The sequence below is a fragment of the Megalobrama amblycephala genome, linkage group LG1 (genome assembly GCF_018812025.1).
Source record: "Megalobrama amblycephala isolate DHTTF-2021 linkage group LG1, ASM1881202v1, whole genome shotgun sequence".
Classification (NCBI taxonomy): domain Eukaryota; kingdom Metazoa; phylum Chordata; class Actinopteri; order Cypriniformes; family Xenocyprididae; genus Megalobrama; species Megalobrama amblycephala.
The window spans coordinates 60,353,815-60,374,432 of NC_063044.1; the positions used below are offsets into that span (position 1 = coordinate 60,353,815).

Consider the following 20,618-nt stretch of genomic DNA (forward strand, 5'->3'; position numbering starts at 1 on the left):
TTTAAAGTCAGTGTTTTTACAACACTTTTATTTTATTTAAACAGGTTTACCTATAGTTTTCACAATACAATTTACAGCAAGTCAACCATTTACAACATTTGTTATAAATTAACACATTTCATTTCACAAAGTTAACAAAAAGGGTTTAGCTAGCGTGTGCAAAATTTATAAATATTCACTAAAAACATATATACATTATTAAACCTTTTCCTTCTGCTCATAGTGTGAAATAGTTCATGACCGTGTAAGACATGTTCAAAATCCCAGCAGAATCACAGATCATCACATCTGTGCCATTGTCTTCCTCACTATTTAAATTCCTCACTATCCTTTGCATAGGTAGAATGAATCATAGTCCTTAGAAAAAGTCACGAGAATCCCAATTTTCCCCTTCTTTTTTCCCTTTAACCAGTCCAAGTGCTTGAGATACTCTTATGTTTGGTGTGATCATGATTCATGAATGTGAAGGTGAGGCAGAGACAGATTCTGAATATGCAGGAGGGGATTCCAGAGGGATTTCTGTCTTCATATGTAACTGCAAAATAAATTTTGTATACTCATTACCTTAAAAACCATTAACAGTGAACTTAAACATTTGAGGACAAGATTCATTCAATGATGTTGAAGATAATCGACAATATCTCCACGGTTACCTCGTTATAAGCAGGAGGCGGTTCGTAGAACTGTACGGTGCTGTAGCGTGGCGGTCTGTGCAGGTCATCATCGGACAGAGAGATCGGAATGACGTAGACAGACTGTTGATCCCTGACTTGAGCTTGATTACGGGCCCGATAGGACATTTTACAGAAGGCAGTACAGCAGATTGCCAAAAAAACAAAGATTATGACAGGTGCGAGGATCCTGAAAGAACAACAGTTTTGCTATGTTAAGATCCAGCTTTAGTGTGAGCATGTGTGCTGATGTGATTTTGTGGCCTATAGAAAATAGAAACTGAATGGACCATGCCCGGCTCCAGCTTTGAGATGTAAAGTGGGCCAAGTGACATTCCTGGTGGGCCAGAGCTTTAACATTATTTACAATATTTTAGTTTTTCCCCATAAATGATTTTGCAACTTTATTTTATAACAAAGGGGGCAGGTCTTAAATAAGAATGAATGAACAAATTACAAGAAATAGCACAAATAAATACTACAAAAGATACAAATGAAATAAACAGATTTCAGGTATAGGTGTAACAGTATTCAGGTACAAAATACTGTATTGTATAAATTAAATAGGCTATATATTAATCCTATTAAAGCTAAAGAAGCTAGTCAGATATGATTTTAGTTGTTTTTTTATTTTATATATCTTTAACGTTAATGACACAAGACATCAACAAGTATATTAAGCTACTAGATTTTCTATGTTCATTAAGACGTTTTATTTTAACACAGTTAAGACTGTGCTTGCGAGGATACTCATTAAAACGGGCATTTTTACGTAATTTTGTGTGTATTTGTCCGATTAAGCGTGGTAAGACGCAAAAGAGAACTCAGTTCAGAGCTGGCGCGCTGTCTGTCTGGCACAGCTGTAAAAAAGGTGAGTGACAGTGAGAAAAAGGATGTGAGCAGATGTCTAATGAATTTCGTAACAGAGCTTATGTGTGTTCAGTTTGGAAGAAGAGCATTGAAAGCATGTATACATACGTAAATAATAAAAATCGATCACTGCTGTCCATGGCAATGAAGAAATTCCCAATTCAAAAGCAACTCTGTAAGGAAATAAATAAATTACATTTGGTGATTAATAATTTGGTTCATTAATATAGGCTAGATACATTTGATATTGAATTCATTGTGTTTTTTTTGCAGACTGTAGTAACTCGGGCATTATCCTATGAAAGACTGGACATGTATGATAATGAAGCAAGAGCTTAATATTCATCAAATGCATCTGTCTGGAGAAATATACAAAAAAAAAAAAAAAAAAATCAATATGAGAGGATTCTATATTACTTAAGGAGTAAATGTGAAGTAAATACAGAAATTTCCAGGTCCTATTAGACCTTTGAGAATTAATGTGTGAATATTTAACCATCTTTAACCATCATAATAAACTTTTGTAACCCAGTGAGTCAAGATGATGCAAGACGGAAATATCCGAGTTCAGTATTGGGGACAGATGTAAACGATAACAATCCGCAGTTATACCTCAAAATAAATCAAGCGTGTGGAGGTCGAATACATCTTCTGAAGTAACAACATACTGTGTATTCCCAATTTCCATTCATAATTTGACAATTACATGTAAGCCAGGGCCACCAAGGTCATCTATCTATGGCCTACTTATTGGTCCCAAGGAAGATAAAAAAATTATCCCAGCCCCCATAAAATTTAGTGAATTGTAGGCCTATAGAGCAGCCCATGAGGTTCCCGCTTTCATGCTACACACACCCCTTCAAGAACCCCTTCTACTGACACCATAAAGCAACAGCTGCCATGTTGGTTTCTCCTATTTTTTTCTTGTCTCACTGCCTGCAGTGTATTTAAGATCATACCTGTCATTTCCAGTGATCAAAGGAATCACAAAATAAAAGAAACTCTAGATAATATGGAAAGGTCTAAACTATCGAAAACTTCCGCCTTCAAAATTATTACAGATCAATATATTTACACAAGCCCAGTCACATGTCAAGTGATATTCTTTTGGCAGGTGAACATCATACACACTTTATTTATGTAGTTATTGAATTTATTTCTTAAACCAATCAGGTTTTTAAGCGCCAGACTGAAAAACAAATAAATAAAGTCTTACCTCAAAGAATTCAGGCGATTACGTCAATAATGTAGACTCCGAGTGCACTGCTCTGATTTGAGACCAAGTCTTATCTGAGGGAGGGGTTGTAGTGCTGATAGTGAAGTCTGAACACTTTTATGGTGACTGTCGACTGTTTAAAGACACAGCACCTATATCACGTGTTTCCTGTTGCAGAACATTGTATTTGCAGCACTTCATTCTTTTTAATCATCACACAGCAACAATGTGCTTCATTATTATTATTCTTTCACTTTATTACTTCAATTTATCATTAAAGAACAGTCATTATGTTATCTATATCATTATATTTCCCCTCCCTGTTGAAAATGAAAGCTTTGGGCCAGCAGACATTTTTAGTAGTTTTGGTTTCGGTACAACTGGTCCATGACCACAAGCATGACTTTTCTGTCCCCAAATGCACATAAATCCCTAGAATTTCTCCTTTTATTTATGTGAAATAAATAGAATAGGAGCACATTTAGTTTGAAGAAACTGTGGAAGGTTTAATATCTTTCATGAACATGAGTAACAGTCTAAAGGAGAACAAAAAATTTAAATAATAAGGCTACTGGTGCATATGAGTCAGATCATCATTAATGAACATATCAAAAGATCTTTGTATAATGAGTGGATAGTAATAATTAACATGAAACAAATAAAAACTTTATTCCCAGACATCAATGTCAACAGTTTATTGATTCTATAGACTCTAAATGCCTACTAGGTATCATGAAATTGTGACTGAATTTTGTATATTAACAGATTTCAGTCACTTACTAGGGTGAAAAAAGTTTGGGAAAATACTGCTACTCATTTGCTAGGGAATCAATAAAATGTTATCAATTTATGAGTAATAAAGGTTTACAATTAGAAAACTAAATTATATTACACAAATATATTATTTAATTATTTGCTCAACATAATTTAAACAAACACCACCCACTATCTGCTTTGTGAACTTATCAAATACAGCTAAATGTACAAAAATGTTTCTTTATACATTGTACATTTAGATTATAACTTAAAGTCCTGAGAAATCCATTATCATTATCATTATTTAAGACCAAAATAAACTTTAAAATAAGAGCGGCTTTTCATGTCCACACAAACTCCTCTCTGCTGGAAACATCAGTCAGCATGTTAGTTGGAATGTTAAAACTTCAGCCAGTCGTTTCACTGTTTCATTTTATAAAATGCGAATACAAAGTGCCTTATATGTTTCAAATAGTTGGTTCACTGACATTCTGGATTCTTATGGCCAGTTAAGCAGTGGACTCCACATAGTTGCCAGGAAAATAACCCTTTACTCCATTCAGAACGCCCTCACACCAGCCATCCTCATTCCTGCTGGTGAGGTAGATGATGTCCCCCTCCTGAAAGATCAGGTCACCTGGCTTGCCTGCCTCGTAGTTATATAGTGCCACCACTTGGTAGGAAAAAGAATTACAATGGAAAATCAGTACCTTTAGATATCTTTTAAGGTCTTACATTCTGAATGTCATTACCAGTGGTGGACAAAGTACACAAATCAAGTACTTGAGTAAAAGTAGATACTAGACACATTGACAGAGCTTAAATAGGTTACAGATCAGTCTGACTTCATTATGAATTATTATCAACTGTCACAGTGAAATATCTGTTAACATTTTAAGAAAAAAACTATGCAAACAAACCATTTGAAACTGCTATGGCAGTGGGGAAGATGCATGGGAATTAATTTGCATTATTTTAACGTTATGTTTAGTTTACGTTTAGGATCTCCCGTTCTTGACTCATTTTGAGTAAGACTTGTCAGTGTATTGTTAACTGGAGGGAGACTCGCTCTGACCAGATCATGTGAATCAGTGAGTTGCTGACTCGAAAACAGATGCGATCGGATCGGTCCAATTCACAAGTGAATTGTTCAGTGTGATTTGCGATCCGATTCAACAGGTTAAGAATTAGCTCGTTCATGAATCAGACACTGTTATCGCATCTCGAAGGTTCTGGCTATTGACAATTTACCTCCACCAAGTACTAAGGGAGTTAATGCAATTCTTAGGCATGGTTGGATATTACAGGAGCTTTTGTCCAAATTTTTCATCTGTAGTGGCTCCTTTAACTGATTTCTTCTATTTTTTCCCTTGTTATGTCTTCCCCTTGTCTGGCTATCACCAGACCAAGCTCAATTTAAAATTGAACATTGGTCTGGGGAGTCTGTATGTATTTTCTACTGCACAAGAGGCGTGATCAATGAGCCTTATTCACGCAACTGGATAGTCCTTCAACCAATCAGATCAACAATCCGGGTGATGTACTTTGCAGAGCGACGCGAAAACTCCAGACAGGTTTAGTTTGTATTGGTTTGTAGCATTGATCAGCGGTTTGCAGAAGCAGCAATGGCATCGAGCGATTTTTGCAGGTTGTGCAAAAAAACATGAAAGTGAGTGGTATTTACACCCACTCGAGCGATTTGTTTGCTTAACTAAAGAAGTCATTCAGCTTCGTCGAGAGGTTAAAAGGAATTGGATTGACGGTTGTGAGAGAGACGTTATCGTGTTATACCCACCCAGAGCCATAGAAAGAGCTCTGTAACCGGCAATAGCGAGCAAGGTGGATAAGTCAGTCTTTGATTGGTTCCCGCAAAAGTGTAACAGATGCAGCAGAAATGAATGTACGGGTTTCCAGACTGAGTTGCCGGTCGAAATCAAATCGCCGGCAGATCAGGCTGGGTTTACCCAGTCTACTTAAGTACAGTAACAAAGTAAAAATACTTTGTTACTCTCCACCACTGATCATTACAAAATTATCTTGAAAATCTAAAATGTCAGTGCAGTCATTTTGTAAACACCCATTTACAAAACATCTATTACGAAATACCAAAGTCTTGCTATTATGATCCTGATTCACAATGCAAATTCTTCACCTCTCTTCAAAAATGAGTTTGACTAAAATGAGCAAACATTGAGCCTACCTTTCTCCAAATAGTCAACTGGTGCAGATATGTCGTAATCAATAGGGGGAGGTAAAGGGGGCATTTCCTCATAGTTGTCAAAGCCATCTACTGGTGGTGATGGGGGCGGTGCTGGAATCTCAAGGTCTAAATGTACATGGACACACAATGTTAACACATATAGACAACACTAGTGCAAATGCACCTTTAATGCACCAAAAACTGCATCAAAAAAAAAAAAAAGATTTTTTTTTCCACTTCAAACACATGAAAGACCACACCGGCAATCAAATAAATAATAATAATAATAATAATAATAATAATAATAATAACAATGTGTTATCTCTGCAGGTGTTCATATATTAAAAAAATTATGTTTGCAGTTCAATTTGTTGACGGCACAACTTACACACTTCACTTTTAAAGGAATAGTTCATTAATGATAAAAACAAAAAGCCACCATTATGGCTTCAGATAACTTGGAATATACCAGTACCAGTGTTATTAACATTTATTAATTATTTTTAGTTATCTTTTATTTTTACATTTCAGTTTTCGTTTTATTTTTAATATTTATATTTGGCTTTATTTCAGTTTTAGTGATTTCAGTTCTCCAAAATTAATACGTTTAAGTTTTTCAAGTAATATTTATATTTTATTTTAGCTTTATTTCAATTACTGAAAACTGAAATTTGTAAGAAGAAAGTCATATACACCTAGGATGGCTTGAGGGTGAGTAAAGCTTGGGCTAATTTTCATTTTAAAATGAACTAATCCTTTAACACTAACAACACTGTAGTGCATAAATTGCATGGATTACTTTTATCATGCCCTTTTTGGTTCTTTTTTTTTTGTCCATTTTGGAGCTAAAAGTCATACAGACTTGGATTAACATGGTGAGTAAATGATGACAGAATGTTCATTTTTGGCTGAACTATCCCTTTAAATCACTGGACTCATTTCAGTTTTCAAAAGAGAGATCTAACTTCATTGAGGATGTAGATTGAGTGTCCTCTTGTTTGCAGGAATGTTGTGATACAAGGTCAAATTATATGCTGGTTTATAGGAGTGTAACAATATATCGTGTCACTATATATCGCAATACAAAAATGCAACAATATTGTATCGTGGATAGTGACAATATGTGTTGTGCATAGTTAACCCAAAATGAAAATTACTGTGTGAGAAAAATTTAAGTTTACAGAGTTTTAGTGACAGTATTACATTAAACTACTACTGATGTACTGATGTTGAAAATGTATAATAATGCAATTGGGGAATGTTTGTGGGTCCTGATAACGCCAAATGTCTGTTACCAGTTGGTTGTCACAGTTCCCTCGTGTCCCGGGCTCCATTTCCCAATATCCTCCACACCTGCACTCACTTCCCTCGTCATCTCCCCATCATCACAAATCACCTGCACTTGTTCCTGATCATCTGCACTCCCTATATAATGGACTCGCTCCCTTCACTCCTTGTCTGTTCTTAATGTTGTTAGTATAGCGTGTATTGTGTGTGCATCTCTCCTTCGTGTTATTAAATACCTAGTTTTGTGGATTTCTGTGTATGCCTCATCTCTACCACACCAGCACCGTAACATAGGTGGCTAACATTATTTTAAATATATCTAGTCAGTGACAGAGTGAAAACATATATTTATCTAAAATAAATCTATGTTTCAGCATTAGAATCATGAATATTTTCATTCTGGTTTCACGATTGTCCTGTGTATTCTCCTATTCATATCCACCCTCAATGTAATACCAAATTTAGCATTTTAATCAACAGTACATTTTTTTTTGTTATCCTTTTACCATATGTCTTGGAGTATTGCAATAATATCGTATCGTGATATGTATCGAATTGTGACATGAGGGTATCGTTACACCCCTACTGGTTTAGCTTGCTTAAAGGTGCCCAAGAATGCTTTTTCCAAAGATGTGATAGAAGTCTAAGGTGTCCCCTGAATGTGTCTGTGAAGTTTCAGCTCAAAATACCCCCATAGATTTTTTTTAATTAATTTTTTTAACTGCCTATTTTGGGGCATCATTAACTATGCACTGATTTTTTCAGTGCGCCGCCCCTTTAATTCACGTGCTCCCTGCCACACGAGCTCTCGATTATATTACAGCACATTTACAAAGTTCACACAGCTAATATAACCCTCAAATGGATCTTTACAAGATGTTCGTCATGCATGCTGTATGCATGCTTCGAATTATGTGAGTAAAGTATTTATTTTGATGTTTATATTTGATTCTCTGTGACTTTGAGGCTATGCTCCGTGGCTTACGGCTAATGCTACACTGTTGGAGAGATTTATAAAGAATGAAGTTGTGTTTATGAATTATACAGACTGCAAGGGTTTAAAAATGAAAACAGCGACGGCTCTTGTCTCTGTGAATACAGTAAGAAACGATGGTAACTTTAACCTCATTTAACAGTACATTAGCAACATGCTAATGAAACATTTAGAAAGACAATTTACAAATATCACTAAAAATATCATGTTATCATGGATCATGTCAGTTATTATTGCTCCATCTGCCATTTTCGCTGTTCTTGCTTGCCTACCTAGTCTGATGATTCACCTGTGCAGATCCAGACGTTACTGGCTGCCCTTGTGTAATGCCTTTCATAATGTTGGGAACATGGGCTGGCATATGCAAATATTGGGGCGTACACCCCGACTGTTACGTAACAGTCGGTGTTATGTTGAGATCCGCGTGTTTTCTGGAAGTCTTTTAAACAAATGAGATTTACATAAGAAAGAGGAAGCAATGGAGTTTGAAACTCAATGTATGTCTTTTCCATGTACTGAACTCTTGTTATTCAACTATGCCGAGGTAAATTCAAATTTTGAATCTAGGGCACCTTTAAGTGCATACTGGGGAAGTGCCAAATATTAAGGAAGAGAAGATCGTCAGACAGCAATGCACAAAGACACTTTGCACACTTACCCAGGTGCGCTAGGCGAGCAGGGATCCTGCACAATGGGCTGAATGAAGCGGGCGGAGCCAGAGGAGGCGGGTATGGAGGGGGTGGGGGTATCATGACTGACAGATGTTCATAAAGAGAAGTGTGATGAAATGTTCAAATGATATGAACAGATTAGAGATGTTTTCAAGTGCCAGATAATAAGGGTGCCAAATTAGATTTTGACTAAATGGCCTTTGAAATGCCTGAATGCAAATATTTTTTTGCTATGAAGTATCAATATTTTTGGCATCAAAAGTAGGAACTACCAATGAACTGTAATGAATCAGGTCTTAGGAATGAGCGGGGCCTTACGTGATTGAGCAGAGGGCAGAAAAAGCGAGCGTGTGTACAGCGAGCGAGCGCTGGGGCCCATGCGGACCCTCAGAGAGAGAGAGCGAGAGCTAGGAGGATGACGTCGCACTCGTGACCGGCGAGAACGCGGAGCTGAGTGAGAAGAGAGAGACAAGTGTGAAAATAAGAGCATAGAGTATAAAAGCTCACAGAAACAAATAACAGCAACGGCAAGATAAAGAGAATAGGCTGGCTGTAACAGAAAGCAAACATTGAATCATTCAAACTGAAGAAAGACAGAAAGAAAGAAAAAAAAACCATGTTTGAACAAACATATGCTTTGATTTGGGCATGTTAGTACCATCATAGTTCTCATCGCCAGGCAGAGGCGGTGGGGTTGGAAGATCAAGGCCATCAGGGGCTGGTGGAGGAGGCATGTCACAGGGAGCTTCTGGTAGAGGAAATCCATTCTCTTCGGCCACTAGACAAAACATTTCTTTATTCAATTCTATTACACTATAGAACTTTCTATTTTAAACTTTGTCACTGGATTATTCATCCATATTTGGACAGTAAAAGATTATTCGTCCATATTTGGACATTAAAAATACTATCCAAATACTACCAGATAGTATTTTTACAACACACATGCATGCTTATAGACTATACCATTATTTATTTATTTTTTTGTGTATAATTTATATATTTTTTTCTTGTACTATTTAATAATATGTAGGATAGGCTAGTAAATCACAAGTTTTGAAGTGTAAGTTCTTCATCAAAAACACAATTTCAGATGCTGTTCAAGTCCTAACCAGTCTGTCTACACTGAACATGAAACAGCTGTGCAACATGACACAAATAAAACCCTCAGATCATATTTAATGTTTAATGCATAGTTACACTAGCATTCAAAAGTTTGGGATCAGTAAGATATTTTGAAAGAAACTTTTATTCAACAAGGACACATTAAACTGATGAAAAAGTGACAGTAAAGACATTTATAATGTTACAAAAGTTTTCAGTAACACTTTACAATAAGTTTTAATTAGTTAACATGGACTAAATATGAACAATACTTGTACAGCATTTAGTAATCTTAGTTAACGTTAATTTCAACATTTACTAATACATTATTAAATACATTATCATTATTAGATACATTATCAATTGTTATATTTGTTAACATTAGTTAATGCACTGTGAGGTCACATGAACAAACTATAAACAGTTGTACTTTTTATTAACTATTAACTAATGTTAACAAAGATTAATAAATGCTGTTACAAATGTATTGCTCATTGTTAGTTTATGTTAGTTAAAGCTTTAACTAATGTTAACAAATGAGACCTTATTGTAAAGTGTTACCAAAATTTCTATTTTTTAAAAAAATTGTTCTTTTGCATTTTCTTTCTATTCATCACACAATCCTGAAAAATGAAAAATCCTTTGGTTTCCACAAAAATATTAAGCAGCACAAACGTTTTTCAACATTGATAATAATAAGAAATGTTTCTTGAGCAGCAAATCAGTATATTAGAATGATTTCTGAAGGATCATGTGACACTGAAGACTACTAGAAAATTCAGCTTTGCCATCACAGGAATAAGATGTCTAAGATGTCAAGACAATAAGATATATTAAAATAGAAAACATTTAAAACTGTAATAATATTTCACAATATTACTGTTTTCACTGAATTTTGATCAAGTAAATGGAGCATTGGTGAGCAGAAGAATCTTCCCATTAGTTCCTGTTAGTTGAAGCATTAACTGACCTTAACAATGAGCCAATTATTATAGTATTTATTAATCTTTGTTATTGTTAATAAAATTACGGTTCATTGTTAGTTTGTGTAAACTCATGTCCGTTAAATGATATTAACATATACAATTTTTAATTTTAATAATGTATTAGTAAATGTTGAAATTAACTAAGATTATTAAATGCCTTAGAAGTATTTTTCATTGTTAGTTCATTTTAACTAATATACTTAACTAGTAGTGTTAACAAATTGAACCTTATTGTAAAGTGTTATCAAAAAATCCTACTGACCCAAAACTTTTGAAAAATGTATTGCTCCTTGCTTTATCATATCACATCTAGGTGGTATTTGGTGTAACCTCCTGAAACCTTTGAATGACCTGTCATGTTGACTGATGGACCTGAAAACTGTCAATCAGCACAAACTAACCTGTTTCAAGAGGTGGGGCTGGTGGAGGAGGTGGCATGTTTATTAGGCTGCTGGGATCAGATGTACTGATTGAAACAGGCATGGGAGGAGGTGGCGGGATGTCGGTGCAGTCAAGGGGAGGAGGTGGAGGTGGAGATGGAGGTGGAGGTGGACCGGTCTTCTGTCCATGATCCTCTTCACCCTCTGCCTCCATCAGTGGGGGTGGAGGAGGTGGCGCTTCATCCAGCAGTGTGCTGATGATGTCACTATCAGGGGTGGTGGGCCAGCTGGGCACTACCGGGGGCGGCACGGCTTTACCAAAGCTCGAACTGCAGTGACAAGAGAAATATAGTTATGAAAACTGATACAGATGTGACGTTAGGATTATAATCAGGAATGATAAAACACCTTATGTGCTCTTACGCAATAGACTTGTCATTAAGTGAGGTGAGGGACGCTCCATGAGACAGAGTGGGCGCCACGGGACACTGGACAGGCTCTGGAGGGCGGCCGCCTCGACTTGATGAACATACATATACAGAAATACATATATTGAGTTGTCAAGTAGTTAATATTGGTCATGTACTTCTGTATTTTATGCATAAAGCCACTTAGGACACTTTACTTTAAAAGACACGTGCATGTCTCATGTGCTGGTGCTGAGAAACTAAAGTCACCACAATGCAAACAGTGTTGCTTTCAGGCAGTGCAAAGAGGGGAAGTGGGTAGAACAAAACTAAAATCACTTCCTGGAGAAAGGCCCTTTAACTGAGAAAGAAGAGGAACAAAGGCCTGAGACGTACGGGGTTAGTATATCTGAGTATATCCGATTTCATCTGTTTTTTTTTTTTATGAACAACAGAGGCATTTTTTTGGATGATCTAAACTAGAATAAAAGGAGATTTGATGACTAGCATGATAGTTTGTATTAGTGTAGCTGCAGTCATGTGGGCATCAGGAGATCAAGAAGAGAATGAAAAAATTTAAATTCTCACACCTTCTCAAACAGGATGCATAATGGTGATCAAAAACAGAATGAAAATGTGCAGCTGCCTTGAGACATGTTTTTAAAAGTAATCAGCATCACAGCACTCATGGCACAGGATGCTGAAAAAATAGCATGACACTTTGCAATGGTCACAGAATCCCTCAAACCACTTATAAAAACAATTTTAAAAACAGAGCAGATAGCTGCAAGAATGCATCCAGTGCAGTGGTGTTATTTTTAACGACAATTATTAAGAATTATTTTCATTAATTAAAATAAAGCTAAAATAAAATATAAATATTAAATGAAAGCTTAAAAAAACTGAGAAATGTTTCCCTGGCAACTAACTGAAATAAATATAGTTGAAGTACTAAAATTACTAAAACCGAAAAAAGATGGGAAAAAACCCATAACAGATAGGTAATAGGGACCCACTTTAAATTAAGTGGCCTTAACTACTATGTACTTACATTTAAATTAATCATTTGATACAATGCACTTATTGTGTACATACATGTTTTTACATTGTACTTATATTTTAAAAACACCTGCATGTAATTACATCTGTAATTAATTTCTGTTATTACATTTATAATTACACTGTTGACCCATCCCTTACACTTTACCCCTACCCTTAAACCTACCCATACCATCAAAGCTTTCCCTAACCTTAATCGTATCTCTCCTCAATAGCAGCAAAAGTGTTTTGCCATTCAATATGAACCCAATAAGTACAATGTACTTATTTTTTGATGTAAGTACATAGTAGTTAAGGCCACTTAATATAAAGTGGGACCGGTAACAGAAATATATATATATACATATATATAATTACTAAAAATATTAAAATAAAAGCAAATTAAAAATATAAATAAATTCTATAATAGTATTTAAATAATACGTAATACAATGGGATTTAGTAATGGGGAGCACTGGATGTACCTCAGCGTACTGCCGCTCCGTGTCATGGTAGCTGTTTTTAACTGCGGCTGGCCAGAATCCTGAAAACAACAAATCTGTCGATTAGCAGTTTCTAGATGGAACTAAATTATAATATCAAAACAAAATAAATTCACTGACCAACTAAAGTCTGACCACCCTGACTTTAGATAGCATTATCTATCGGTTTCCCTAAAGACTCCAATGGAGAATCTTTAGGGAAACCTTTTTAAAAACATTTTCATTTCATATTGTTGTACATCATTTTGATGATGCTAGTAGCACAGAAATCACACACTTCAGCTTTAAAAGTGAAATATGAGGTAAATAAATATATATTTACACTACTGTTCAAAAGTTTGGGTCAATTTTGTCTTTTGAAAGAAGCCTCTTATGCTCACGAAGGATACAAATTAATTTGTATTCACCAAGAATACATTTATTTGATCAAAAATAGAGTAAAACAGTAATATTGTGAAATATTATTACAATTTAAAATAACTGTTTTCTAATTTATTATATTTTAAAATGTATTTTATTTCTGTGTTGGCAAAGCTGAATTTTCAGCATCATTACTCCAGTCTTCAGAGTCACATGATCCTTCAGAAATCATTATAATGTGCTGATTTGCTGCTCAGAAAGAAACATTTCACAAGAAACAGTTGTGCTGCATAATATTTTTGTGAAAACTTTGATTCACCATAAAAGTCTTTATTTTGAACAATTAGTACTCCTGCTGAAAACAAAACTAAAACCAAAACAAAACAAAACTTACTGATCCCAAACTTAGTGTTTATAATAAATAATCTCAAATGAAAAACTACATTCTGCTAGTATATCAATATGTAAAAAAATATGTATTTGTGCATATGATATCGTTTCTCTACATCGTTATCGTTATAGCAGTGAACATTTTTCAGAACTATATCTCTATTGTTATCGTTCTTGGTGTGAACGCACCTTAAGACTTGGTTTGTGTGTGTGCTAATGTGATAGACTTTCTGACTATGAATGTGCTTCAACAGTCTTCTGTGGTTTTGTGCCAATGTATCTGCAGGCCTGACAAGTGCATTCCTGTGAAATTCTTGTAGCTTTGTGTCTGTTTGTCTGCTCACTGCTATACAGACCTAGCAGGGTATCAAGCTAGCTTAGCATGAGTAGCACCAATTAAAGACTGTAGCTGCTTTTCCCACGCTGCTTAGTGGCTGGTAGCCAGCCAAATGTGTGTTTGTGTTTGCGGGAAAGAGGAGTCTGAGGAGGTAGGAAAAGAGAGATTTGAATGTGCCGTTGCTCTGAGTGTGTGTGCACTGTTAATTGATGTCAGACTAACTGCTTTATAACAGGATGTGGTCAAGTGTAACAAAAGCTAAACTAACATCGAAGAGATACTCAACTTATTGCCATTTTGTTTTTTGTTTCTAATTTTTATGATGGGATGAAATGAAAACTTATATGCTGAAACAGCTAAAATGTTAAGATTCTTGAAATCATTAATCATTGTAACACTTCGTAAATGTAATCCTGGCATATGCTGTTCCTTGTTTCACACTATTTGTACTTTAAATAATCCTGGATAGACACGTGTTGATACTTCACACTGTACAAATGTAAACCCGGGGTTAACAATGATATTTGGACATTGATTGGGGAAGTACAGCACACAACAAGTACTTTTCATTCTAGTTAACATATTTGCCTTTACATTCCATAATTGTTTCCTCTCAAACACTGAAACTATACAAGAAAAATGAATATTTAAGCACTAAGGCAGATTCTGGTTGGTTGTCTTGCTAATTAAAGGTGCCCTAGATTCAAAAATTGAATTTACCTCGGCATAGTTAAATAACAAGAGTTCAGTACATGGAAATGACATACAGTGAGTCTCAAACTCCATTGTTTCCTCCTTCTTATATAAATCTCATTTGTTTAAAAGACCTCCGAAGAACATGCGAATCTCAACATAACACCGACGGTATAATGCATAAACACAACTTCATTCTTTATAAATCTCTCCAACAGTGTGTAATGTTAGCTTTAGCCACGGAGCACTATCAAACTCATTCAGAATCAAATGTAAACATCAAAATAAACACTGTACTTACGAGATTAGACATGCTGCATGATGAACACTTTGTAAAGATCCATTTTGAGGGTTATATTAGCTGTGTGAACTTTTTTTATGTTGTTTAAGGCAAGCGCGAGCTCTTGGGGTGGGGAGCACCAGATTTAAAGGGCCACGCACCCTGAATCGGCTCATTTCTAATTATGCCCCAAAATAGGCAGTTAAAAAAATGAATTAAAAAAAATCTATGGGGTATTTTGAGCTGAAACTTCACAGACACATTCAGGGGACACCTTAGACTTATATTACATCTTTTAAAAATAAGTTCTAGGGCACCTTTAACTCTCTGCAACACGCTGTATACTTTTGAGAGGTTAACCATGATCTGTATCAAATTAATGAGAGTGTGTTTGTGTGCTCACCTTCACGCCATGGCCAACAGAGTCCAGGCTGGAGAAAGAGATGGGTGTGCGGGAGTACTTGATCTTGGCTTCTTTATTTTTTGCTGGGGGGATAATCTTATGACTGCGTGAAACCCTCTTGGCAACCGTGAAAGCGCCAATCTCTCTGCGGGCGACCTTCTCCCTGTGCATGTCCACTGTCTGTATGAGATATTGGGAAAAACGACACCTGGAAATCTCCTCTAAGACAACGTTTTGGTATTTAAATTTAGAAATTCCTTCCAATCCACATGCCACACTATCACTCAATAAACAGCTCTCTGGAAATCTTTTTAATAGTGACTGATAAATGAATTATATAACTAAAATGTTGCTGATACACTTAATGATTAATATTAAACATGAAAAAAATTTAAAACACTATGTATTCCCATTTATTTTTTTTATTAATTTATTAACTAATATTGAAAGGGTTGGTATTAAAGTGGTTCAGCCTTAATGTTATGAAGCGACAAGAATACTTTTTGTGCGCCAAAAAAAACGAAATAACGACTTTATTCAACAATATCTAGGAGACTGTCCTCCAAAAAAAACCGACCCTATAGGTCGTTTTTCAAGCACCTTATTACAACCTATATTTACGTTTTGAAGTCATGCGCCCTCTAGTGGGCGTAAAAATAATGACAGTGTCGCGTTACGTCTGTCGTCATGAAATGACGTATTACTGTCATTACCAATCAAAATGCGTGTTCATTTAAATGCAATATGTGGACTTTTTACACCATTTATCCTATTTCCATTTACCAAAACTATTTTTTTATTAAAGACTACACCCACCCCCACCCCTAAACCTAACCTTAGTGACTTATAGTGCATACACATTTTATGAGCACATGTGATACTCACTCCGAACCACTGATTCGAAACAAAAGATTCGTAAAGCTTCAAAGCTTCATGAAGCAGTGCTTTGAAATCACCCATCACTAGATATTGTTGAATAAAGTCGTTATTTTGTTTGTTTTTTTGTGCACAAAAAGTATTCTCGTCGCTTCATAACATTAAGGTTGAACCATTGTAGTCACATGAACTGTTTTAAACATGTCTTTAGTACCTTTACGGGGAATCTGAAAGTGTAAATTATCTTGCTGTCAATGGAGGCCTCACTGAGCCATCAGATTTTATCAAAAAATATCTTGTGTTCTGAAGATGAACGAAGGTCTTACGGGTGTGGAACGACATGAGGGTGAGTAATTAATGACAGAATTTTCATTTTTGGGTGAACTAACCTTTTTAATATTTTAATAACAATAATTGTAATAATATTTTTATTAACCATGTATTAATTCAATCCACTTAATCCCCTGTGATGTAGGAGGAACTGGTGTTGTTACTAACAGGAAGCCTTGCTAAGACATTATATACTTCCTGAAAAACGCCAATCTGGGTCGCCTCTGTGGGCCCTCAGATAGGGTGAGAACGAAGGATCACCATTACTCCAGGCCTGCTTGTTACAGCTCTTCTTGGGCACAGGGCAGACAATGGAGAACATCAATCAGCGTTCAAACTTTGCTTCTGAGTGAGAGAACAGTGGCCCTTTTATTCCAAGTCTGGGATCTGGCTTACCCCCTCTCTGCTCTGCCTCAGGTGACCTGGTTAGGCAGGCTGGGCACGGAGCGCACTGGAATGCTGTGCCACAGTGAGAGGAGCCAAGGGAATCGAGGGGGAAGGGGGTCCTGGTGGCATGGAGTATTATCACCCGGGTGACAGGGGGCCCCAAACAGTGACTACCTACACTGAGCTTTGGGACAGTCCTTAGCGCTTAACAGCAGGAAATCCTTCACCAAGACCAAGAGTGATTTTGCATCAAGCATTTTTTTACTCAAATGTTATTTACATTTTTGTAAAGCAGTAGTAATAGAGAAACCCTTTTTGAAACCTTTCACAGATTCATGTTCAGTAAAAATATGACAAAACTAAAGGCCATAACAATCATAATCATTTAAAAGTCTTATCAGCAGGATTGTGGATCACTGAATTTTGAGTGCGTTTTTTGAATTCAATTCAATTACTGAATTTAAATTGAGATCAAAAACATGATGCAGAACTGCAATGTGAAACTGAAACTGTTTAGAGAAATGTGTCTAACCAAAAGAAAAAGTATTCTAGATATCAGGAAACAAATAGGCATCAGAATTGATGTTAATATTGAACTGATGAATTGTGAGAATTTCTATACATTTCAGTACAGTAATTTACACTCCTAAATTGAAAGTGAGCTGCTGAGTAGGTAAGGTTATCATAGTTTAGAGACCAACCCTTCTACCAGTATTTAATTACTAAGAGAAATAAGGAACAAGCACATGAACAACTTCCATATTTTATGAAATGAAAGGCGACACTGTGAAGCTGACAAAGTTCATAAAATCTGCATGACAGGACTGAACTGCTTCACACTGCTTTACACTGACTGTATCGTGATCAGTTGTTCAAAATAACAAACATGTTCTGAAGCATCTCAGAACGTTTGACTGTATATTCCAGTCTCCCTAAAAAGCAGAGAGGAAGGGGCCGATACCTGTCCGATCTGGTTGACGGAGGACTCTATCTTGCGGAGCTGCAGGGTCTGTGCATCCAGAAGCTTGAGCACATTGGTGGCCAGAGAGCTGATCTGATAGGCCACACTAGCCAAAGACTGAGCAGTGAAGGCCTTGGTCTCCTCCAGAGCTTTGCTCGTATCATTTCCAGACTGCAGAGGTAGAAACATCCGTTAAACAGACATGACATGCTTAAACCAGGTTCATTTTTACTTCATCTTAATGTATTACTAGCTGTCATTGTGTTGCATGCAATACATGGCCTAATTTAACATCCTGCTGCAAAAAGAAAAGGGAACAATTTTTTTTGTATACAAGTACACAAACGCAGTTACTTTCATTTGTTGTTCTTCTTTTTCTATCAGCTTCTATTGATTTTATACCGTGCCAATGATATTAACTATACTTTAAGGTTTAATCCTACAACTCACACAAACCTTTTTTAGACATTATTAGTTTACTAAGTCTTTGAGACTGTTGACAGGTTCTTTGTTAGGAGCAAATGTAAAGTTAAAACACTGACCACACACAAGGGTCGAGTCAGATATTGTCTCTACTGTAAGGAAGACAGTCTTGGTTTATCTTCTCACTTGCGTGTGTTCCTTCCTTCCTGAATTATGTACAAGAGTGCATTTATTTTGAACAACGAGTGTCAGATCAAACTGTGAAAATTCCATCTGCTTCAATCTGTTATCAGTTTTACAAAGTGGGAAAGTCAGTATAAGTGTACTAAGGGACTCTCCTCAGTGAATACAATAAATACACCACCAACTCATTTGATTAGGCTACTGTTTGAATACTGATGGTTGAAACCTGGATTCTGTATAAACGCACAGAGGCTATTCACAAAGACTGGCAGCATCCAGAGGAATTGGGGAAAAGCGCAAAGTTTAGAGAGGCGTTTTTAAAGTTGAACTTCTTTTAACTTGAGCGCCACGATACGCGTTTACACAACAAACACAATGGAAGTGCAGAAACGCATTATACGTCCCTATGAGTAAGTAGGCTATTAAATTGTTAAGTTACATTAAATGATGTTTTTGTTTTGTAAATGACACGTCTCGTCATTTTTAACAGCCACAGATTGAATCTGTATGTGTTAAGTTACGCGGCTGGAGCGCGTGTCAGCATCTTACCTGCAGGTAGTTGTTCTCGCAATACTTCGCTACATCGTGTAAGTTGTTGTAGTTGTCTAAAAGTGCTTTGCGAGCAGAGGGGGCCTCCTCTAGAATTTTTGTAATTTCTTCGCCGTAGTTTTGGTCCTTCATTGCGCTGTGGAATGAGAGACCGTTGATGAACAACTCCGGAAACCTCCGTGCGACAGCAGCCTACTGATGTCTGTCAGTCAGAGCCCATCCGCCACTGCCTTCCTCTGTCATCAGAAGTTCTCCTATGATGCTGCAAGCACATATCTGCTCATGGGGCGTGCATTGTGCAAACATGTGGAAACAAGGAGCTTTAAGTGCCATATTAGGCTACATTTAAATGCATTTACATTTAATCCAGCAATAATTTTTAGCAGCTAAAGTGACTTAGTTAAAGAAACATAATGTGTAGCATACTACACACATACTAATAAAACTGCGGTTTTACTACTGCTTCTACTTTTATGGTGAAAAAACGCCCTCTAGCGATTATATCGATTGTGACCATGTTTATATCATCCTGGGACCCGGGAATAGACTTCTGTCCTCTGTAGTGGACATTATATTTTAGTGATTTTCTCTGACGTCATACATGTCATATATGGTTGTATGTCTGGCTGTCCTGTAAAGAGCACATTCAGGGCTTTGCAGAGAAACCAAATTTTTAGAGGTTTCCCTATGACAACAACAACTCCTTGGTCTTTAAATATGACTGAAAATCAAATTTAGCATTCTTATGGAAATCATCGGATTAATTTTCAAAATGTTTTTTATGAATCAACATCTCAGGAAAATGTTATGGGGTTTCTAATCAAAATATGACTTTCTGTTACGAAACAGGGCATTGATTTCATACATGACCAGTGTAGAGGACAGGACTTAAATCATGTTTATCAGGCTATTATAGGCATTTATCTATTATGAAAATGCTGCCAATTATTACTCCCATTATTACACTTCTTTTTTCATTACATGTTGCTCCAAGAACACATTAATATGCAAATTAGATACAGTGTATAGATACATTGTATTGAATGGAAAAACCCATGTATGACTATTTACCACATACTGCATAAAGTAAAATGGTATATCGATTGATTCTGTTCTATCTTTGATAACATAGTTGAGAATCAAAGTTTGGTTAAAAAAAATCCTGAAGCCTAAAAATTGATTGTTGAATAAAAAAAAATCCCATTGTTTTTTTCCTATACATGTCATTTCATGCCATGTTATTTTTTAAACAACTTAGTCCTGGTGTCCACTACAGAGGACATAGCATAACATATGAATAAAATATATATTTATCAAAATTTTTTCATTTTTTTCTTATCCTCTAAACAATATAATGACCTGA

The 20,618-nt window shown here is 36.0% G+C and overlaps 1 protein-coding gene across 6 annotated transcripts; it reads right to left on the reverse strand.

Moving 5' to 3' along the window:
• On the reverse strand, positions 1-19,628 carry abi3a (ABI family, member 3a). 6 transcript variants are annotated; one of them, XM_048206608.1, is made up of 15 exons: positions 19,256-19,617; positions 18,101-18,271; positions 15,547-15,726; positions 13,066-13,124; positions 11,559-11,654; positions 11,157-11,464; positions 9,324-9,443; positions 8,984-9,115; positions 8,653-8,748; positions 5,714-5,839; positions 2,758-4,186; positions 1,650-1,714; positions 1,444-1,531; positions 654-861; positions 1-535 (listed from the first exon to the last, which is right to left on the reverse strand). In XM_048206608.1, the coding sequence occupies exons 1-11, from the start codon at positions 19,385-19,387 to the stop codon at positions 4,023-4,025; spliced, it is 1,584 nt and encodes a 527-aa protein (XP_048062565.1). In that variant the 5' UTR covers positions 19,388-19,617; the 3' UTR covers positions 1-535; positions 654-861; positions 1,444-1,531; positions 1,650-1,714; positions 2,758-4,022. The 6 variants fall into 6 exon arrangements, with proteins under 6 accessions (XP_048062565.1, XP_048062555.1, XP_048062574.1 ...); XM_048206598.1 differs by lacking the exon at positions 1,444-1,531; XM_048206617.1 differs by lacking the exons at positions 1,444-1,531; positions 8,984-9,115 and having other exon boundaries at positions 19,256-19,605.
• Between the last annotated feature and the right edge of the window lie 990 nt (positions 19,629-20,618).

Coding starts and splice junctions, on each gene's coding strand:
- abi3a (XM_048206598.1), bottom strand. CDS start 19,387: ATGAAGGACCAAAACTACGGCGAAGAAATTACAAAAATTCTAGAGGAG. Junction 15,727..18,100: donor CCGTCAACCAGATCGGACAG/GTATCGGCCCCT, acceptor TATCTCATACAG/ACAGTGGACATGCACAGGGA. Junction 4,187..5,713: donor AGTTGACTATTTGGAGAAAG/GTAGGCTCAATG, acceptor TTTCCTACCAAG/TGGTGGCACTATATAACTAC.